The following is a 23618-nucleotide window of genomic DNA, read 5'->3' on the forward strand; positions in this document are numbered from 1 at the left end:
CCATATCAGAGGCCTCTTTTCAGAGGCATAAGTATTGAATGTGTTTTCAATATGCTGTGGTGAGTTTAGATGAAAACAAACCAACCAACCTACGGATGTGTAGATGTATTTTCACCAGCCTATATAATTTCCATTCATTCAACTCACTGGAGCACTCCTAAAGCCATTAGGCTAGAAAAACGAAAGCTTATAAACACACACACACACACACACACACACACACACACACACAAACACGTGCACAGGCACGGTCAATCAATTCCAAAATTCCTACCCAAGTTTAAGCAAAAGAACAGATACACTTTAGCATTTATTTTAAAAATCTAATTCCTCAAAGACCCAGGTTAGACTTAAATGTTTATATTTAAGGCTTTGGATACATTCTATTCTCCAATTCACAGGACCAGGTTACCTGGTTAGGGTCAGGATCAACTTCATCCCAGTTGTGAGTGACATGGCCTTGGTCAATGGATTCAAAAGGCTTGTGAGAAACTGAAGGTAGAATCCTATATAGCCAGCTGGGGGGAAACAAGGACACATAAGCCTTAGGGTGATGTTATGAGTGATGCACAGACTGGCTCAGGAAATACCATTAGGAAGACGCTCAAGTCAACAATGATCTGTGGGCTTTAATGTGAGAAGCAATGACACAGCATCATTTCTTAATAGCCACTGCTGCCCATAGCCCTGGCCTCTTCTCACCTTTCCACACGATCCATCACTCTTCAAATTGAGCCTCTAGCCCTTGGTTATTTCCATACTGACAAAAAAAGAATTGCCTTTCCCAATGACAACTATAAAGGAAGGGAAAGTACCTTGAGGGATATCTGTGCAGGCAAATCCACAGAAAAACATTAGCTTATGTACATATTGGATACTAATCCTTGCTCTGGCTCTGGAAAGTGAGGACAAGGAATCCTACACAGATTGAGACAATATGGGTGGTTTCTTTGTCATTTTTGAAATATAAATCAATTTTCTTCTTTAAAATTATAGAAGTAATTCATGCCAGTGACAAAAATAATTCAAGTAATTTAAAAAGTCTCAAAAGGTAGACTTAGATGGCTTTCTCCTCCAGTTTCTTCAGAGCCAATCCTCAGAGGCATCAGAACTTAACAATTTTCTTGTACATTCTCTATTTCCAATGCATAATAAGAAAAATTGCCAAATTGTTGTACCACTTTATTCTCACAACACTAATGTGTGAGAGTGCCTGATCACCCACATCTTTACAAATAGGGGGTATTATTACTAATTTTGGCCCTGTAGGTAAAAAATACTATCTCATTTTTATTTTGTATTACCATTATTATGAGTAAGGTTGAGAATCTGTATGTTTATTGGCCCCTTGGAATTTTTCTATAAATTACTTGCCCAAGTCCTTTACCATTTTTCTATTGGGTTGTCTTTTTTTTTTTTTTTTTTTTTTTTGCAGTACGCGGGCCTCTCACTGTTGCGGTCTCCCCCGTTGTGGAGCACAGGCGCCAGACGTGCGGGCTCAGCGGCCATGGCTCACGGGTCCAGCTGCTCTGCGGCATGTGGGATCTTCCTGGACTGGGGCACGAACCCGTGTCCCCTGCATTGGCAGGCGGACTCTCAACCACTGCACCACCAGGGAAGCCCTGGGTTGTCTTTTTGATGTTAATTTGTAAGATGTTTAGGAAATTAACATATCTAAAATTATAAGAGCATCCATCTTTACTTTCTTATAGTACATTTCTGGCTTTGTTTCAGGAAGAGAAGACTCTGATGAAGGAACCCTGAAGGACACCAGGAGGAGAACCATCCAGAAGTTGAGAGGGACACTGAACCTCACTAAGAGGGACCCAAGTCCTTTCAGAGGCTGTTACCTTGACAGGGTACAGCAGGAAGAGGAACACCACTTGGGGCAATGGAAGACCAGACCTGCTTGAACAAGCTCTGGCCCTTTAAGCCCCAGGACAGTCTACTTCAGGGGGTGGAATTGACCTGGCCCTACACTGAGCCATTTGGGAGATTACAGGGCTAGCTAGATTTGTTCAGTTTTCTTTTGATTCCTCTAGCTCTAGATGAAGTAATCTCAGACATTGGACTTCAGGCCATGAATTAACTAGGCCTCTCTAAGTTCTATACGGAATTGAGAACATGTGTGTGTGTATTTTAGAACCGGCTGTGTGATCCTGGGCAAGTTACAAGACTTTCTTGTTTTTTTTTTTTGGTCACCCTGCCTGGCTTGTGAGATCTTAGTTCCCTGACCAGGGACCAAACCCAGGCTCTCAGTAGTGAAAGCTCAGAGTCCTAACCACTGGACCGCCAGGGAATTCCCAAAACTTTCTTGATCCTATGTTCCTCATCCTTATCTCCTAGGATTGTTGTGAGGATTCAGAGTTTATGTACCTAGAATGCCTGGCACACAGTAGGTGCTCAATTACTAGATGTGTGTTGAATTGTCTATCTGTCTACCCCTAATCATCTAGGTTTTTATGATGGTCCAGATTTCCTACATTCTCTGTGCTGGCTCTCACCTTCTCAGGACCTAAGGGATCAGCTAACTAATCAGATAAAAATCAACCCCTGATAGATATACTCTCTGATAGTTTGTGGGTGGGGGGCGGGGAGTTCCTGAACTCTGTGGCTTAAATGAGTAGTGACTAAATGTAGGAATTTCAGGCTTTCTCATCTATGGATGGGGCTGGTTCCATCTTCCCACTGGGGATTTTGAGCATTTTCACAAAATTCTTGTGGATACCTTTGAAGAGTTCTAAACAGATGGGTGAACCATGCCTAGTGTCCCTTGTTTTTTGGCTGAGTTTATAAAACTCCCCAGGCAGTGCTACACTGCCCTGGACAGAGATTTAATTCTGATTCAGGGAATGGTGCCAGCATCTTAATGAAATGCCAACAGCTCCTTTTCAGCCTCCTGGAACAGAGCTCTGCTCCTGCTGGCTGAAGATATTGCTGAATAATGGGGGCAGGCAGCAGAATCCGGAGTCCAGGTGTCCAGTTAGTGAATGGGTCATAAAGTCAAGAACATAGTCATGGAGGCCAGGCTGTCATAAATTAGAATTGACAGGAATTGTCTGTGTGCTTACCTTACCTTGGCTATCTGGGCTTGCAGAGAGAGAGAGATGATTAAATAGTGATACAATTAATCTTGATTTGACAAGTATGGGAAACTATCTTTTCCCCCTCCATGTACAGATCTATCGAGAGGGAAGCAATATTGATATTGACATGGTAGCATAGCACCTGCCACTCAGTTTTCCGACAGCCTTCTAGGGATACACTGTATTGGAGGGAGACACTCTGCTACTGTGGCAATAATGATGATGATAATAATTAATGTTAATTGAGCACTCACCATGTACCCGGCAATGTGCTAAGCACCTTACATATGTTCTTTCCCTTAATCCTCATCACAACTGTGAGATAAGTACTATTATTATCTCTTATACAAATGAGAAACCAGAAGGCTCTTGGAGGGTACATGACCTGCCCAAGTTCACACAGCTGGAAAGAGAAGGAACCAGGATTTAAACCCAGGAGGCCTGCCTCCAGAGTGGGCACGATTAACCCCTAAGGGAAACAACCTATCATTTGTGTGGTCCATGGTGCTTTTGCTCTCACTATCTCATTTACTTCTCAGGACTCGCTGGAGACAAACCCAATCACCTTCCACTAAGCAGTACAAGACTGCCTGCCCTCCTCCCCCTAACTCCAATATAAGCAGCAGCCCTCTACACAGGTGTCCTATTCTGAAATTCCCATAATTAGACACTGCTTGTTTAAGTCACAACACTCAACTGCTTCCCTAAACCACAACAGGTACTGCAACCAACCTGCCCCATAGGAGTTAACCAAGAGATTGAGTTCATTGACCTGGCTTGTAGGATTAGAGCAAACATGGATCATGACATGTTGTGCTAATGAATGTGCTGGTTTCCAGCAAAGACAAATTCCGAGGAGAAAAATCCTTATTAATTCAAACCACCAGGAGCCATAATACATGACCTTTCATCTAACCAAAGCGTGGATTATCCAACGTCTTCATCCAAAGAACATAATACTTCTAGTCACCTGAGGAAGATATTGCACTGAATCTTCTATAATTTTGAGTTAATCATTATAAAAAAAACTCCCAAGTAAATCAAAATTCGGAACTCAACTGCACAATCCCAGGGGAAGGCCAGACTATGAGGAAGACTTTCTTCTGAGTACAAGCAACAAATTGTAAATGGAACTAGACATGTCTGTTTTCTAGGCTCTGTGCAGCTGCTCTCTCCCCTTCTTCTATCAGTCACTTGATTCTAGCTGGAGATGAGGTTCATCCTCCCCTCACTATGACCCAGAGCACAGCCTGTAAGAAGCAGGATCTTGGGCAACCCTGGGAGGCTGTGGCCCAGGTATAGGAGGCAGCACTAAATACTAGTCATAGCTCCCATAGACCACAGGTCAGAATTAACCTAATCCTTTTACCTTCTTTTATTGCTGCTCCGTGGACAAGTGAAAGCTGATCCTGAGAGCTGCTCAGCATACAGATTGTAAGGGCAAACTTGAGGATTATTCTAAAACAAAGGAGGCAATAAATGACATCACTCCATCAGAAAAGCATTCCACCTTCCCATCAAACAACTCAGTGGGGGAATTCTGTCTTGGATGGCGATGCTCTGAGCCACTCACTGCACATGACTATCTCCAACCCATACGTCCTTCTTGTAATAATGTTTTAGGTGACTTTCCTCCTTGATTAGAAAAGTAGTACATGCTTATTGTAGAAAATTTATAAACTATAACCCATTATCTCACCATCCAGAAATAACCCAATGTTGACATATGAGTATATTTCCTTCCATTCTTATCCTCCAAAATGGGAACGCTATGATATGTGTAGTCCTGTTAATAATTAGCACTTAAAAAAAAGAGGAAACACTATATCATGAGCATTTTTTCATGCCATGAAATATTCTTAAAAATTTTTGTTTGCCATATTTTTGCTATTTTAACCAACACTAGTATGAACATCTTTGTGCACACAATTTTTTTTTTTTTTAACAAGGACTGATTATTTTCTCATCATTGCCATATCTTATGCTGTTCAAGGGAACTTTAAGGAAGTCCCTTAACCCCGGACCTAGGGGATCTTCTTGAAAGCCTTAAATTTAGTGTTACTTTTTTGGGACTAAGTGCTTTGCCATAGGTAACCATTATCCAACTTTAACTTTGTATTGTCATTGTTCTGCATCCCAATTGTCTTAATGATTTGTGAAACTCCTAGACAGTTCACAGGCTAATTTTCAAGATGGTGGGTAGAAGCACTTGGCCTGAAAGCTGGTCATTCATTCCTATAATTCAGAGTTCTCCAAGGTGATGTTCTATTCACTCATACCTGTCCTTCTGGCAGGGCACCTGGGCAGCGAGGATCCTCTGAGGCACACTCATTACCGAATCCAGAAATGTACTGCATGTGACAAAGACACAAAGGCCACCATTAATGGGATTTAAAGAGTATTTTGCTATTTTGACTGTCTATGAAGGTAAGAATTTCTTTATGACATATGTTTGTGTATCACATTCTATACATAACATCTTTGCTATGTCTTGGCATGTGAACCATTTAGGAAAGATAATTTCTCTGTGTGAATTTTAAAGACCACCAATTAATTGGGAGAAGAGTGCTGGATATTACATGGACTTTCCATCCTTAGCTGTACTTAGTTGATTTATGGGCTTATTCTTAATTATCCCACTCCAAGGACAGGTTCTTTAATTCTGGACCCATCAGGGAGTTCCTGAGAGGGGAGATGGCTCAGGCATCACCTCAACTCCAGGTTAGTAAGATCTGGCTGGCCTGGCTTGCAACCTCCCTGAGGTTGGAGCTCCACTTCCCCTTCATATGATGAAACAAGTAGCTGTAAAGAGTGTGTGGATCCAATCTGACAGCAAAACCCTTGAGAAAAAGCCCTCCAACCAGCCTCGCTGCAGGCAAAAACCTATATCATCTGGCTCATCTATGGAGCACTTGTAAATATATTTGCATCTATGTGGATATAGGAAAACAAGTTTTGAAGATATGCGTGGCTTTCAGGAGAATAGCCAGATCTGTCCTCAGTGGCACAATGGAGTTCATTCTGATTGTCATCAATTTACTTTTCATCCAGAGGAAAAAAAGGGAGTTTCTCAATAAAGTAAAACTAAACTAAAACTTATTTTGACAACACTTAAACACACCTGTGAGTTCTTGTTCACTGTCTGGCTTCTCTGCTAGTTTATAAACTCCATGAAGGCTGGAACTATGGCATCTTGTTTACCTCTATATGCCTTGTGCCTGGTTTATAGAAGGTACTCAGTAGATACCTACTGTTTGATTTAGTTTCTCCCTTACAGCCTGTTCTATTCTATTCTATTTATTTATTTATGGCTGGGTTGGGTCTTCATTGCTGTGCATGGGCTTTCTCTAGTTGTGGAGAGTTGGGGCTACCCTTAGTTGTGGTGTGCAGGCTTCTCGTTGCAGTGGCCTCTCGCTGTGGAGCACGGGCTCTAGAGCTCAAGCTCAGTAGCTGTGGCGCACGGGCTTAGTTGCTCCACAGCATGTGGGATCTTCCCTGACCAGGGCTCGAACCCCTGTCCCATGCATTGGCAGGCAGATTCTTAACCACTGCGCCACCAGGGAAGTCCCCCTTATAGCCTATTCTAACACGAGTGTATGTATCCTGATCTAAGTAGGGTTAGAACCCCCTTTTCTCTAACTTAAACATCAAAAAAAAGGCCATTTTCTTCCCATAGTTGTTCCTCATAAATGTATCAATACTTAATTTTAGCCCACGATAATGAAAGTGCAGCGTCACTCAGTGAGTGAAATGCCACCATCTGAGTACATGTCTTTAAGAGATATAAGAAGGAAGTAAGTGGGTGGAGGATAAACCCTCCAGAATTCTCAGCAGCTTGGAGCAGGATGAGATTGATGTAACACACCTGGATGTGTGAGCAATGATCAGGGCAACAACTGCCCATATTTGGAAGGAATATCAAATGTGAAATGTTATGACCTAGAAAGCAATGGAAGTGAAATTATTCTTTTTTGCCTCCAGACACAATATTTTTTTATATTTGAAAATCTATCAGCACTAAAAACAGTGTGTTATATTACACAGAGATTGGTTAACATCAGCATGCAATTTGGAATGATTTCCTTGGGGAAAGGGCAGAGACCATCCAGCATTCTGACTCTCCACTGAATACAATTTTCTTCTCTCTAATGAACCTCATGCTCACCATCAAGAGGATTGAATCTGAGCTGCTGAGAAATGGTATTGACCCGAAATTATCTTCAGTTCTGTGGAATGGAATTGCAGACCAATCTTGCCTGAAGCCACTGAGTATCTCAGTGGCTTCACTTTGTTCAACTGCAGCATTGTTTCCCTCTGCAAAGGGAGGCAAGAAGGTCTGAGGCTGAGCTTTCTGGCAGGAGTGGGTGGGTTTACTCATTAACCTTCTCCATTCTTTGCAACTGCGGGCCTCAGAACAGAGTCCAGGGTTATTTGTACGTTGGGAACAAAGGAAAAGAGACTTACTATATGTAATTTTAAAGCATATGCTTCAGACTGCTTTAAAAAGTAGAAAAGAAAGTAGAAAGAACAGCTGGTGCTTTGGAAGGGAGCCATCCAGCTCAGAGAGAGGTGTGAGTTCTGAATCGGTTTCTCAATCTTAGCTGAGGTGCATTGGCTGAAGAGGGGGATGAAAACTGCTGAGTCATTCTCAAACCAGTTGGTTTTTCTAATCCCCTGAGAGAAAAATTATAGATGAGTTTGTTAGAGTTTTAAAATATCATGTGCCTTACTGCTGAAGGTATCAGAATCAAGGAAGCAGTATTCTGCAGCTGCTTTCCCAAGGCTTTGAGATCAAGGACAGAATCTGAACTCTGCTTATATCAGCTGTGAAAATCCAAGCTTTCAACTCCAGCTGGTTCAGTGACTATACAAATATACCTTATGCCGAAAAATTAAAAATAAAAACGTCTGACATTAAGCAAGTGTGTTTGTATGCTTTCTTCAATCCAGATTTCTGAATAATTTGCTCCCACATAGAAACAATTTTGTTTCCTTCCAAGAGAATTATACACATCCTTTCTAAATGAAAGAACAAATTACTGAGGTCCATGTAACTTCAGTACCATCAGTTCTTTGGCAGCTTCCTAGTGTACAGCTTTCTAATTTTCACCTGGTCCCCAGGGTATGATTTATTTGTCAGAGTAGTTTTATGAGGTCCTTTCTTCTGACTCTGATTCTGGGTAACACCCTGATGGGACGAGCAGATACTATACCTCACTTCCTTTTCCTGGGCATGAGGGAAAGAGAGAGAAGTCAGGGTAGAGATGGAACTATAGCTACCTTTTTCTCCTGTGCAAAGAGTCCAGTATTTCTAGTTAACCTTGATGGGAACATAGGATATAGATTGTTAGGGGAACTTGAAGATTATTGCAAGTAGGCTAAACTGCGGTAGGCTGAATAATAATACCCCAAAGATATCTATGTCTTAATCCCTGGAACTTGTGAGTGTTCCCTTATATAGCAAAAGAGACTTTGCAGATGTGATTAAGTTAAGGATCTTGAGATGGGGAGATGTCCTGGATTCTTTGGGTGCGCCCTAAATGTAATCATAAGTATTCGTAAGAGAGGGAGGTAGAGGAAGATTTGATTATAGAAGAGGAAAAGGTGATGTGATGATGGAAGCAGAGATGAGTGATGCACTTTGAAGATGGTGAAAGGGACCATAAGTCAAGAAATGCAGGCAACTTCTAGAAGCTGGATATGCAGGGAAATGGATTCTCCCCTTGAGTCTTCAAAAGGAACCAGCCAACACCTTGACTTTAAGCCCAGTGAAACTGATTTCAGACTTCTGACCTCCAGAACTGTAAGAAAATAAATTTGGTCATTTTAAGCCACTAAATTTGTGGTAATTTGTTACAACAGAAACAGGAAATGAATACAATAATTATGTAGACCAGGGGGTCCCATCTCTGGCTAATTAGAATCACGCCCAAAGCTTGTTAAAAACAGACCCATACCTAGTGAATCAAAATATTTGGTGCTGGGGCCTGAAGTCTGCATGTTAAACAGCTCTGTTTTTTAGAAATGAAGAAATCAAGACTTGTAGAAGTGGACTTGTAGAAGACTTAAGAACATTGGGTGGTTCATTTAAAATTTAATTTTACTATTTTACCTTTTGAACTTTCTTCCCCCAGTTGTGCTGCTTTTATGTAAATGTGATTTCATTTGAGGCTTTGTGTTGACATATCCATTAAAAGGAAGAAATAAAAGCAGAGAAATATTTTTTTTAACTTATAATGTGTATTGATTAGAGTGATGCAATCTGGCTTTCTGTGTTTGGATTTGTGATCTGTAGAGCTAACCTTTCCTTGCAGAGATTAGACAGCAGGCTGGGGAAAATGCCTTTGAAATTGAGAACAAAGAGCAGCATGCAATTTACGTTGGTGTGCTGGTGCTGTGCATAATAAGTTGCTCAAAAATTTCAGCAGGATAGGATTTTAGATATAATTTATTTATAAATGGTAAGGATGTTTCCACCCCTGCTGAACTTCCCCATAGCCTTTTCATCAGGAAATGAAGTTTTTATGCACTCCCCCTCTTCTAAGACTTCAACTACCACCATTGATATGATATTCTCCTAGCTCTACCCCCTCCCCTGAGATCCAGATCCATACATCTGACCACATCCTGGGTATCTCATCTTGGCTGTCCCTGCAGCAACCCAAATTTAACTCTTGGATCCCAGAACGTGCAGGGCTTTGTGTGTGTGCTGTGCCTTTGCACTTGTTTCCTCTAGCCCCTTTTCAGTTAAGTCAATTTCTACATCTCTCCTAAGACTCAGCTTAGGAACTGCCTCCTTCAAGGAGTTTCTCTTGGCTCCACCTAGTCCAGATTCAGTTCCTTTCCTATGTTAATTCGTGGCATCATGTATTAACATATAATATTTGCCGAATGAAAGAATGAGAATTCTTTCTCAGTCTTTCTAACTCTTGATCAGGCATAAAGAAGCAAACTCTTTTACTTCGGTGTTGAGTGGTTTTAGGACCCCTGTTAATTAGGGAGATGTTTGATTTTCAAACTCAGCATCAGTTGAAGGGCATTCAGAAAGTGCTCAAACCCTGGAAAGAAGCCTGGAGTCTGGCACACTTGGCTTGAGTCAAGATTCTGGGCAGTTCTACTCAGGTCCACATGCATGTGTTGGGCACTGATGCCAGCCTGGGGTGGACACTAGGCATAGTTTTAGACATTGGCCTTAAGGCACTCAGTCTAGCAGATGCTACTAAGGCTCCTTTTGGAGCCTGGGCATGGATTCAGACAAACCCAATTTCTAATCCAGTCTCTATCACCTATCAGCAGTGACCCTGGGCAAGTCACTTAATCTCTCTAAACTTTATCTTCCTTAATGGTAAAGTGGTTACCTCCAGATTTACTTTGATGATTATGAGTTAATTCATTAGTACCACATAACCCACACATATTTTTCAATTGAAGATTAAATAATAAAAAGGAATTATTTCCTAGAGGAAGTGCTAGGGTTTCTACTGGCCAAGCGCTGATTGTGAGCCTCAAAATAACTGAATAGATTAAACATGCCTAATTGGTTGGCTGGAAGCTGTCCAGGAAGCTGCAGCATCAGGAAGGTGTGGGAGAGTAGGGGCTGGCAAACAGACACAGTGAGAAACATGTCTGTCCATGGTGGAGGAGAGCCCTTATGACGTCTACAGATTCCCAAGACAATATATGAAAAAAGCTAGGCAAGAGATAGAGTTAAGCCGTCATCTCTTCTCTTTATCATCCCCCAGCCCCAGCCATGCTTACGGACACCACGGCGAAGCCTCTGAACACAACAGCTTGGACGAGGGCCTCTCTAAGTTCTTTCTGACTCTGAAGCTCTGGAATTCTCAGACGCTTCCATGAGTTGTGGCTGAAGAAGCCACAGCGAAGTGGCCAGATAGTTTCTTACCTTCAACTCTGCCATTTTCCTTCTGCTGCAGGTGTGGCGATTTCAGGAAACCCAGGCTCAGAGAGGGTATGAAGTCAAAATGCTTCTGTTTCTCCTTCAAATCACCTCTGGATGTTGTTATTCTACTGCTTCACTGTGCTCGCTGGTCAGCTGGTCGCTCAAACTAGCCACAAGCGTTTCCTAACTGCTACACTAGGGAGAAAGTCCAGCATGCTTGTTTCCAAACTGCTTACACAACTGTCTTTGGTTTTGAAACCCGGGCTGTTTCTGAAGAGTTTGCAGAGGCCTGTCTCTTCACCCGAGGTAAATGTTGACCAATGATTTGTTCCAGTTAAAAGAAAGAGGCTTATGACTAAAGGCAGAGAATTTAAAGCTCTCTGCGGAAGGAACTGTGGCAGTTAGGGCCTGCTGTGTGAGGTAGAGGCTTCTCCACTCAGTCCCGACTGAGGCTGGGAAGGAACAGGGTGGAGTGTTCACTCTCTGGAGAGCAGTGAGAAAATGATCCGTGCTGTGACACAGGCGTTTTCACGCAGCTACCTGAAGCAGGGACAGGGTCTAGACAGCTCTCCATACCTGCTCCCAGGGATGAGCTGGGTGAACAGTTCAGAGCCTGAAGCACTTCGCTTAAAGCAAACTGAGATATTTACTATTGCTCCTCTTAATTTCTTAAATGTATTTAGCGTTCTTATAAATTCTTTAAGAATCTTATTTCCTAATGCCTGTACCTCTCTAGAAAGAGACCAAGGGATTACTTTCCAGCCACCTTTTCCATGACTCCCTTGTCCTTCATCTTGGCTACTCTCCTTAGCCATGGTCAGGTATCAACTTCATGGCTAATGGCATTCAGGAAGGAAGAAACCATATATCGAGAGCTTGTTCATGCCAGATTTTCCCACAGACATTACCTCATTTAATTTCACAAAAACAATCTTTTAAACTAGGCTTTATTATCATAAACTCAGGTGCAGCAGAACAGGCAGGAAGTGTAAATGGGTAAAGTAGGCTAGGTGATTTTTTAAGATATGACTTTTATACACGAAGCTCCAATTTTTAAACATTGGCAACTTAAACAAGTGAATGGATGAATGAATGAATGAATCAAGCCATTGTAATAGACTGCAAAAAATGCCCACAGATTCCTTTCATCCTTGTATGTATGCCCCTTTGCAATGTGACTTTGCTGCTCCTCCAAAATGAGACGGAGTCTTTTACTTACCTCCTTGAATCTTACTTTGGCTAATAGCAAACACAACACAAGCAGAGGTTTGAAAAATGCTGTGCCTTACGATTTGCCCATTTCTTGCTACTTGAGATCACCATTCAGAGAAGTCAGGCTAGCCTCCTTGAGAATGAGACCAAGAGGTCCAGGCACTCAACAGCCCAGCACTAGCTGCCAGATGTGTCAATGAGGCAATGCGGCTGCCAGATGACTGCAGACACGTACGTGATCCCAGGTGAGATCAGCAGGAGAACCACCAGCTAAACCTAGCCCAAACTGCTGACTCACAAAATTGTGAGCAAATAGAATGACATATTTTATGCCATTAAATATTGGGGTGTTTTGTTAAGCGGTGATAGATAACTGATATAATTATGTCAAGAAACATGCATGTAGGTGTGAATGACTATGGGCTGCCAGTTTGACACATTCTGCTTTAGATAAAGGGGTCTAAGCAACCTCCAGAGGTCCCCAGGCTCCAGCATACTGCAGTAGCAGCAGAATGATTTGCCTGTGTCTGAGGTGTTAGCACAGAAAGGACCATGCCAAAGGAGCCATGTTGATATAAACAAGTGACAGGTTGGTAGCAAACTGTGTGGATTGATGCCTGCAGACCAGGGAGTTTATAGCACATCTCAGCATATGTCAGCATAGACAACTGACATTGTGGTATTATATAAGCTTCCCTGGAATTTATATGCAAACCTGGAAGAAAGGGGGGTGTAAACCCTAGCTTTACTGAGGCTGTTTTTATTATTCCTGCAGTATGCAGACTCAAAATCAAAAGTGAATTCAAGAAAAATATTTCTTGCATATCTGAGTTTATGAGTACATTGGGTCTTGAATCTCTATTGATCATAGAAGTTAGGCTTTGGTGATTAGGGGGAAAAATGGATGGGAACCAATAAACGACAAAGGAAAAGCTTTACTGCTTTGTTTTTCCATAAACTTTATATGTTCTTTCCAAATCAGCTTTGAAGGCAGATTTAAGAGGTGTTTCAGTTCCTTCCTAAGGTGTGAGAGATTTCTGAAAGAGTAAGAAACTGGTAACAGATCCTTGACTGGATGAAAATTATTTTGAGGGGCCTGAAAATATTTAAAATTGAATAAACCTATCAATTCCCTATTTAGAGATTTCTCCCAAGTGGGTTCACTTTATTTCCTGTCTTTTTCTGTTTTTGTAACAATAATTCAAGAAAACGAGTATTTGCTTTGTAACCACTATGTGCCAGGTACTGTGCCATACACACACAGGAGAAATGAGAATAAATAAAATACAGAACACATAGCTCTGAGTCTATGTCTGATGACTTTCTATTTTAATCTAATCACACACTTATTTATTTATCTTACAATTATTGGGGACCTGCTATGTGCCAGGCCCTGTGAGGTGTGGGGGCATACAGAAATGATTGAGAGTCTGGTCCTGTAGGAGGGCGCATGCTGGAGAAGATTGACCAATAAACAGGCCATTACAATGGAGTGCCATGTGTGCTGTGACAAGAAAGAGTCAGGGTGCTATGGGAGGGACTAGGGACCACAGAGCTCTGACTAGCTCCCTGAGGAGATGATAGCTGAGCCAAGTCACACAGAGTAAGAGTCGGATAGGGCACTGAGGAGAGGGAGGATTGTACACAAAGACAGAGAAGTGCAGTGCATTCAAAGACCTGTTTTTAGGGCACTGATGGAAATAGAGTGGAGGAGTCTAGTGAGGGAAGGCTTCCAGAAAGGGGAGTTTTGGCAGACATTTAAAGCAGGGGAAAGAGGGGAACTTCTAGGCAGGGTGATTAGCATTCAAAAAGACACCTAGGGCTTCCCTGGTGGCGCAGTGGTTGAGAGTCCGCCTGCCGATGCAGGGGACACGGGTTTGTGCCCCGGTCCGGGAAGATCCCACATGCTGCAGAGCGGCTGGGCCCGTGAGCCACGGCTGCTGAGCCTGCGCGTCCGGAGCCTGTGCTCTGCAACAGGAGAGGCCACAACAGTGAGAGGCCCATGTACCGCAAAAAAAAAAAAAAAAAAAAAAAAAGACACCCAGTGGAAGAAGCAGGTTGTGTGCAGGGACAAGGCAAACATATACTGGACCAGAGCAGAGTCACAGTATCAAAGTGGTGAGCAATAAGAACAAAGATGCCAAAAGCCAGGCAGAGGGAGAGGGATTCAGTGAATGATATGGGGAACAGGTGAAGAGAACTTGAAAAGGACCAGAAACTGGAGACACCAGATACCTGCCACCTCTGGATTCTAGCACAAGATAGGTTTACTCTCTGCAGAAGCTCTGGACTCACAAACATCAGGAGTGGGGAGTAGGACCAAAACCCAGTGTAGTGATGATGAAATCTCCAGCTTCCTTCTCCAATTGCATTTCCAGAATGCTATCAGCAAGTGTTTTACCCTCCAGACAGGACACTGGAGGATTCTTCTCTAGGACAGTGTCCCATAAATACTATACATTTTGATAAATAATTATTAAATATAAAAGGCAAAGTCTTTCTGGAAATGCTTCTTTTAATGAGGTAGATGGCTCCCTCCCACATTAATTCAAATATCCATGAATAATTCTTATTTCTAGAATGACACAGGATCCAGCATCATTTAATCCTATTTTTTACTTTTATAGACATAAATGTTGAGAAAATTTGTTCACATAAATAAGCAGTTATGAATGGAAGGGATTTTGTTATGGTAGCACTCAAATTCCTTCTGAATTAAATACCAAAAATCACATACTGACCTATCATTAAACATTATTTTAATGACCTATCAGTCAATAACTCAGGTTGGTTCTTCTTCAATTTTGTTGCAAGCAAATAATTGGAAACCTGATTGGAAAAGGCTTTGTTACTCAGCTATTGGAATCAGTGACTTTAACTGTTACCCTTTCACTTGGAGGTGCTTTGTCTAACTCATTTACTCAGAAAGGGTTAGGAAAATAAAAATGTTAATTTTATATACCTTTGCCTGTATAATTATTTTTGATGTAAATGTTATTTTGATATTTTGATAGACCAGGCAAGAAGACTTGACATGAAAGAATGTGCCACAGCCTTGGATGTTTCCTACCAAAGCTCTTTGCTTTGTTCTCAGGAGCTCTTCCTTAAGAGCTCTGCATTTTTTTTTTTTTTTGTAATTGTGAGGAGTGGAACAGACAAAATCCTTAAATAAAACTAATATTTAGAATTGTCCCTTTGTTGGCATCCAGAAGACATTTACACCCCTGGGCAATATGCCGTATTTCTATTGCACTAGTAGTGAGATGCTCTTTTTCTGTAGTGGGAAACGGGCAATTGGGAAAGTAGAGGTGGTAAATAAGAGCCAGCACGAGCTGCTTCACAAGCAGATCAATCTTAACAAAGATACATTCATATGAGAATTAGTGATCTGGAAAATGATTCCCTTAAAACTATCCGTGCCCATGTACCTCTTGGAAGAGATTCTTCCACACATCCCAGTTGGAAGACCACTGATCCACACCAAGAAAATGGAAAATATTACATCTAGGAAACTGGGGATTATTACAGAGTGATGTGAAGGACAAGTGGCAAGGCCTAGAGAGCAATCACTCCAGAGTGCAGTTAGAGGACGGAGGACTTCAGGACTGATGTCTCCAAGAAAAAAATGAAACTGATGGATTACCTGATATATTTGATGGTACTGAGCAAGATTTTACATCTTTGTTGAAGTTTAGGGGTTTCATTCTTCACCTTTACTTATTAATGATCTTGGTAAAGCTTAGTGGTTGGCCAGCTGAGAAAACAAATGTGGTATAAGAGAGGGGCTATGTATAAGATGGCAAGGCATTTCATTAGAAATAGATATACCCAGAGGGTAGAAAGTGCTAGTATTAAAAATGGGTAGCAGTACATCGAAGACAAATATTTCCTGTTTTGCCAATAGAGGATGTGACAATCACGCTACGATTGCTGTGGCATGTGTAGCCTTGGGAGGGAGAAGTGGATTTATTTTTTTCAAAGGGTGGATCCTGAGCTACCTGCATCAAAATCACCTGGTTTGCTTGTTAAAAATACAAAATCCTGGCTCTATCCCATATACATAGAATTGGGCGAGGGGGGGCAGAAGAAATCCTGGAATCTGCATTTTAAACAAGCACTTCAGAGGACTTTCATACACTTTTGAGTTTGAAAGCCATTGCTTTGAGTCCTTAAATGTAGGTGCTTATTAATTGTTACTCAAAGTTGGATCCTTTTCCTACTCTATGGAGCAGCGCTGGCAGGCTCCAACTCCAATTCTGCATTAGGCAAACATACTGGGGAATATGTGAGGCTCAGGGTTCTCCCAGTGCTAGATCTTCCGAAACCCTTCCTCTTCTACCACAGTAATTTAACTCAGTTTTGGGACTATAGAGAAATGAATTTTTTAACTTCCTACTCCTCCTTCCCCCAGAGTATCCTCCTTTGAATTTTAACAGATGTTAAATCAATGCAGACATCCTGTTAGACTTCAAACTTCTTAAAATAGATGCTACCTGTGCTTTAAAAATTTCAATTAAACCAACATTTAGATACCCATATAAGGCCCTACCTAGGTTGGGTGCTAAAGCATACCCTGTTGAAATGAAGACTCAGAAGCTCTGATTATGGCAGTGGTTAGGAGCTCTTCACCTCAGTCGGATGGCCCAGCACATCAGTTCTATGCAGTCCACTTCCAGAATGGAGAAAAACAGCAGTGTCACGGCACCTGGATTATATCATAGATGTCCCAAGTTCAGGGACTTTTGAGAACCTGAGTAAAGCTGATATGGATCAACCCCTTTGGGAGTGGCTCTCTCTCTAGAGCACTAAGGTAGAGAGACCAACCCAAATCCTTAGTTGGATTCCAACTAAGCCTCCTGGGGGACAGATGAGTGGCTACAGATCTTCATATCTGGTTGCCTCCACAGTGAGTAAGAACGTTGGTTAGACATCTGAATCACAACAGGGGAAAAAAAAAAGTTCTCTTATAGGTAGCAATTTGTTCCATCAAGAAAGTAAGAAAATTAAAGCTTTAATTAACACTTTTTAGGAAGTATTTGGTATTTAAACTTGTTATTACCTAAAAGCAATTTTTATGAGCAGGTCTCAGGAAGTCTTAGCAAAAATTATGCTTCAAAAGATTCTTTTTGAAGAACTCTGGCTAATAACATTCACTTTGGCCAACAACCTTATTTTGCTGCTACTAATGCTGCAACAAACTTACCTTAGATGATTAAAATCATTTTTTCTTAGAAAACTGTAATTCAGGAGTCAAGCCTGACAGCAAGAACAAATGAAGTTGAGTATTGTTAATTTTTCAAGGTTGACCCTGAAGCCATCAGTGATAGGTTATTTTCATCTTATTTTTTAATAAGGGAGAAAATAGAGAAATTGGAATAGATCTTCTTTCTAATTAAGGGTTATTGATTTATTTTTTAAAAGAGGAATACAAAGAGCTTCAGTTGGTTTAGGTCTTCTGCATATGCATTTGGTTTCTACTTCTTAACTGCACAGCCACTGTCACAAAATACTTGTGCCAAATTCCACACACAGATCCTGATTTGCATAGCTCTCCTTTATGTCAAAAAAGAAATCAGGGCTAACTCTTGTGGGGGAGGATGTGAAGAAAGACTGGAGAAAATTCTAGCTGATGAAAAGTGCTTTAAAATTCCTTGCCAAATTCCCAAGACAGACTTTCTAAAAGCACTCTCTAACATCGTCATTTTAATATCCTCTTTCAGCACACCTTGATTTCCAAAGTATGGAATAGAAAGAGATTTTAGTGGTTTTTTTCCCCTAGTTTTAAAATGAGAAGCTGAAACTGTGTATTTATTATTATTATACTTTAATATGGAGCAAAATCAGGAGTGCAGAGACCTCCTAGAGAGAAGAATACATGTGAAAAGGAGCTGTTGAATAAGGCAGCAAATTACAGTTTTCGTAAAACAGGTTTATATATTAACAAAAACTGGGGCAAAGGCAAGTACACGAGCAAAAAAGATGGGTAAAAAAAGTAGTGATGAACAATTATGCATATACACCACCCCCCAAATTTTGGATTATGAAATCCAAGAATCCTAGTCCATAATTCATGTAAATGTGTTGCTGTGGAAGTTATTTTTACTTCTCTCCATAAATACATTGTTGACACAAAGAATAATATTCTTAGTTTACGGACTATAGTTAAGGGACATTTTAGGAGTTGATCTTTCCTTCAAAAATAAAAATAAAAACTGAAGAGGCTGTAAATCTCTCTTACTGCCCTTGTGCAGGTCTTAGATTTCACCCTACCTATTTCCAAACAGAAAACAGTAAGAGGGTGCAGACAGCTGTAACCTAAAGAGTGAAGGATTTAGTGAGCTGTCAATTTCTCGCATAATTCTTCTTTTCTGGTACTGCTGTTCTCTATGTATTATTAATCTATTTATATTTAACTCCAGCTATTAGTCCGCCTCTTCGAGCCACTGAGCCATTTGCAAAGGAGAGGAGAGAGAGACAAGGGTTGCTATTATTAGGCATCCTTTTGTGTGATGAAGGTGGAGGCAGTTAAATAACACCATTTTGCTTCTTTGAAAATGACAGAGAGTGTTTGGGGTGGACAACTCAGGGCTGGTTAACATAACCTTTCCCCTCAGAAGGTAAAACAATAGAGATACATTTTTGAAGGAGATACATTTTTGAAGTACTTAATTAAGCCTTCAGCAAGGAATGTGGGAAAATTACAGACCCATAAAAACCCTCCAGTTCTGGGCAAGAGTAAATTTTCTCTGCAGCATTCTGTCGCTGCTCATTTACTGCATCATTTTGACATCTCGTATTTCCACAAGGCTTTTATATAATCTATAAACAGGGACAGAAAGGTGAGGAACAGAGAGAATGGGGACAAAGTTTGGACTTCCCACGCTGTTACTTCCTTTCAGTTTTCCATTAAAGGGTGAGGCTGAAGGGTGGCATTTTAAGATGATTTCGTTAAAAGCCTGAGACATTAATAACTGACACAGCAAGAAGAAAGCTGTGAAAAACTGCCACTGCTTGCTTACTCTTCAAAGGATGAGTGTAATTCAGTCATAATGTAAGCTCTTTAATGTTCCTCCCCCAAACCTTTTTCGATCAGGAAAGCCTGGAATCTGTAGGCAAGAAAGATAATCATATTAGGACTCAAGCAGGCAGAGTTCAAATGCGAATAGCCTTTAAAATGTTCTCCTTATTTTCTGTTTCTGTATGTTGGGCTGTCGTTCTTTAAAGAACTATCTTTCTGCGGTTTTACTCAGAAAACCACAGCAGATTAAATAATAAAAATAAATTCTACCAAAATGAAAAACATTTGCCAAGCAATTGGTGATAGTGCCATCTAAATCAGACAGGATGGTGGTGAATCTCATAATATTCACCTATTGGACTTTTATATGAATTATTTGCATTGTGATAGACTCTGGATATATGCCTTTGGAGTCTCAAGCAATTCTATTATTTTATAATGTAAACTTATCTCTGGATTCTTTTTGTTTCTTAGACCTTTATTGTCCCTTGATCTGATTTTTTCTTTTGTATTTAACAGGACAGAAGAAAGTCAGTTGCTTGGGCCTGCAAAGGACTCCCCCCGACCCCACTTTGTAAAAAAAATTTCAAAAGTAAATTTGGAAATTAATTTCAAATAAGTCAAACCTCTCTCCAATTTCAAGAAATCATTTTATCAAGAAAAGATAGATACAGACCTGATTACCATCTCTTAAAAAGTATCTCTTCTCTATGACCTGTGAAAAACAAATAAAGATTTTAAGGGCTTAGCACATATACCTTGAAAAGGTGGTAACTGCAATGGCCACTAACGGCACTAAAAGGTATATACCCAAATTAAGAGTCTTTTCAACAGCACAGACATCTAGTACAATGAGTTAAATCTGGTGCTAATGAGATCAGGATTGTGGAAGTATTTTTATAAAAGCCTGCCTCTTGTTCCAAAAAGCATTAATGATAGGTCAAAAAATACATGAACAACAAAAAAAGACTAAATAACCAGAGAGTGACATGACATCCCATGCAATTCCTAGTGTACGGCTGCAAATTTGGCTCAAAGTTTCCTAGTAGTCAGCCCCAAAAGGTACCAAACAGAATCCATAAGATAAAAGCAAAGCACTTTTGCTACTACAATAGCATACCTATTCTTTAAAGAGGAGTCTGTCTGTATAATGTAGTAAACTGCCACATCCCTTTAGTAAACACAGTTGTAAATTCTGTCGGTCCTTAATGGAGACAGATGACACAACATCAAAAGCAGTCAATTAACTTCTTTTCCGACTTAATCTGCACCCTTAATTCAGCAGTTTCGGAATTGTCTGTATTTAGTCAGTAGAAGAAATAAGGTAAAGCAGTGGATGTATCTGTACAAATCCATCACTACTACTGAAAAGAAGCCCTTAAAATATATGCCCTAACATAATGAGTTTAAGAGCACCATATTTTCACATGATGAGAAATGTTTTTTTTGAATTTTATTTTATTTATTTTTTATACAGCAGGTTATTAGCTATCTATTTTATACATATTAGTGTATACATGTCAATCAAAATCTCCCAATTCATCCCCCCACCCCCTGCCACTTTCCCCCCTTGGTGTCCATACATTTGTTCTCTACATTCACATGATGAAAAACATTAAAAAAAAAAAAAAAGAACTCTGTTCTAACACTTGAGAAACTGCAATGGTGACAGAGGCAGTATTATTTTCTTTACACAGAGCTTTACATGTGATTAAGAAAAGTTCAGCAGATTAGAATACAGATTAGCTGGAGATTAAGACATTAGAATCTAGAATTATGAAGCTAGGAACTTCCTCAAAATAAAGCAGAGCATCTTCTTCCAGGCCTGCAGCAGCTTGCACGCATTGGCCTGACAGCCATATCATCTGGATTCTTTTTATCTTCAAGACTATGGATGGGTTACTTTTAGCCACAAGAGACTCAGGGTAAAGTTGCACTCACTGGCCTCAAAGGTAGAAAAGCTGGTTCATGATTAGTACCCATCTAAAATACCTGACACCACAAAAACTATGACAGGACTGATTTTCCTTCCTCTCTCCAGGGTAGGACAGGAAAATTCTATTACTCTAGAGTGGTTAGGAATTACTATTAGCGAAGGGAGTGTGGAAGAGGATTAGATTCCCCTTTGGAAAAGAAATCTTTTATTTATTTAATTTTTGAGTCTTTGTTGCTGCACGTGGGCTTTCTCTAGTTGCAGCGAGCGGGGTCTATTCTTCGTTGCGCTGCATGGACTTCTCATTGTAGTGGCTTCTCTTGTTGCAGAGCATGGGCTCTAGGCACACGGGCTTCAGTAGTTGCAGCACGTGGGCTCAGTAGTTGCGGCTGGTGGGCTTAGTTGTTCTGCAGCCTGTGGGATCTTCCCAGACCAGGGCTCAAACCCGTGTCCCCTACATTGGCAGGTGGATTCTTAACCACTGCGCCATCAGGGAAGTCCCTTGGAAAAGAAATCTTTACACTAAATTCTGGAAGATATGATGTAAAGTCATATCTTAGCTGCCAAGTCCCTTGCTTTCAGGCAACCACCTCAGTCTGGAGGTCTGGCCCACCTTTTTTTTTTTTTTTTTAATTAATTAATTATTTTTTGGCTGCATTGGGCCTTCGTTGCTGCGTGCAGGCTTTCTCTAGTTGCGGCGCGCGGTCTTCTCATTGCGGTGGCTTCTCTTGTTGCAGAGCACAGGCTCTAGGCGTGCTGGCTACAACAGCTGTGGCGCGTGGGCTCAGGAGTTGTGGCTCGGGGCACTAGAGTGCAGGCTCAGTAGTTGTGGCGCACAGGCTTAGTTGCTCCGTGGCATGTGGGATCCTCCAGGAACAGGGAACCCATGTCCCCTGCCTTGGCAGGTGGATTCTTAACCACTGTGCCACCAGGGAAGTCCTGGCCAACCTCTTAATCCACCTGACTTCGTTTGTGATTTAGGAAACCAAGAGAGAAGTTGCTTTCCAATTTTGCTCATAATTCCCTGCCCTCAACTTGCGATGTCCTCTTATCAAACCATTTTTTAAAAAATTATTTATTTATTTATTTGGCTGTGCCAGCTCTTAGTTGCTGGCATGAGGGATCTTTGCTGTGGCATGTGGGATCTAGTTCCCTGACCAGGGATTGAACCCAGGCCCCCTGCATTGGGAGCGCGGAGTCTTAACCACTGGACCACCAGGGAAGTCTCCTCTTATCAAAACTTGCTCTCTTCTTAAAACCAACTAAGTTCCCTCTAATTTTTTTTTTTTTAAGTAGTCTTGCCTGACAACTTGGGTCACACTGATCTATAACCCACTGTTTCTGTAGGATATAACTTATTACATTACATTTAATTAATTTATTTATTTATTTATTTTTTGCGGTACGCGGGCCTCTCACTGTTGTGGCTTCTCCCGTTGCGGAGTACAGGCTCCGGATGCGCAGGCTCAGCGGCCGTGGCTCATGGGCCTAGCCGCTCCACGGCATGTGGGATCTTCCCAGACCGGAGCACGAACCCATGTCCCCTGCATCGGCAGGCGGACTCTCAACCGCTGCGCCACCAAGGAAGCCCACATTTTACTTTTTTAATTTTAAAATTAATAAATTATTTAAAATTTAAATAATATATTGTGGGATCTTTCCATGTCAGACACAGATCTATATGATGCTGCTCCTAGGGGACATAGATAGCGGCCACGGATCTAAACAAATGGAAGTTCTTACGTTTTAAGTTTGAAAACAATGTGGAGAGAAAATTTGGTTCCTTGCAGTGCTTCCAACCATTTTTTCATGTCATGACACATTTAGAAAATGCTAATATTTATACATTAGCAAATGTACAAATGGAGTAAATGGAAGAGCCAGGCCAGGGGCTCTGGCTGCTCTGAGAACTGAGGGGATCACTATCTCAGTGCACCTGTACCCTTTTGGCCACACACCAGTTGGGAAGTTCTGCAATAAAGCAAAAATTTCCCAGTGGCCTAATATTAAACAGGGACGAAGTGTGGGGCTCATCTTATGCTGACCTATTGGACAAAAGAGCCAAATATTAGATTTCTAAATAGTTAAAAGAAAAACGATTCATAAAGAAGAGCTATAAGGAGGGAAATTTTTTTCTTGGGAGATTACTTGTAAAAGGAAATATAAGACAGAAATTAATCTTTTTTCAATAATAATACAGAAATACATCCTATTTTACTTTACTACACAATGTCAACATTGGGTAAACAATTTAACTTGGTCAATATTATATGCAATGCAGCTGTATGGCCTTGTGAAGGAAAGACAAACAGTGCTCTAATTTACCAGTATGTTGAAAATGCTGCATTTTCATTCCTGTTCTGGACGATAAGATGATGCTGGTAACAGTGAATAATTGGAATGCAAAGGTTTCTGATAGGGAAAATTAGGGAATCAAGAAGATGACCTAGCCTTAAAAGTAACAGTAAC

The 23618-nt window shown here is 41.0% G+C and overlaps 2 protein-coding genes across 2 annotated transcripts in view; both read right to left on the reverse strand.

Annotated features, from left to right (window-relative positions):
* HGD (homogentisate 1,2-dioxygenase) overlaps positions 1-17854 on the reverse strand; it is a 52848-nt gene extending 34994 nt beyond the window's left edge. Inside the window, exons 1-5 of the mRNA XM_022562716.3 lie at positions 16771-17854; positions 10990-15952; positions 5366-5437; positions 4456-4544; positions 413-518 (exon numbers count right to left, since the gene is read on the reverse strand). Coding sequence (XP_022418424.1) covers positions 413-518; positions 4456-4544; positions 5366-5437; positions 10990-11004 — 282 coding nt within the window. The 5' untranslated portion in view covers positions 11005-15952; positions 16771-17854. The remainder of the gene's footprint in view (positions 1-412; positions 519-4455; positions 4545-5365; positions 5438-10989; positions 15953-16770) is intronic.
* A 158-nt stretch (positions 17855-18012) lies between these two features.
* RABL3 (RAB, member of RAS oncogene family like 3) overlaps positions 18013-23618 on the reverse strand; it is a 37100-nt gene continuing 31494 nt past the window's right edge. Inside the window, exons 7-8 of the mRNA XM_022563490.2 lie at positions 19893-19931; positions 18013-19304 (exon numbers count right to left, since the gene is read on the reverse strand). Coding sequence (XP_022419198.1) covers positions 19239-19304; positions 19893-19931 — 105 coding nt within the window. The 3' untranslated portion in view covers positions 18013-19238. The remainder of the gene's footprint in view (positions 19305-19892; positions 19932-23618) is intronic.

Source organism: Delphinapterus leucas, chromosome 4 (assembly GCF_059928025.1).
Source record: "Delphinapterus leucas isolate spDelLeu-1000000601 "Yukka" chromosome 4, BTC_Dleu_Yukka2, whole genome shotgun sequence".
NCBI lineage: Eukaryota > Metazoa > Chordata > Mammalia > Artiodactyla > Monodontidae > Delphinapterus > Delphinapterus leucas.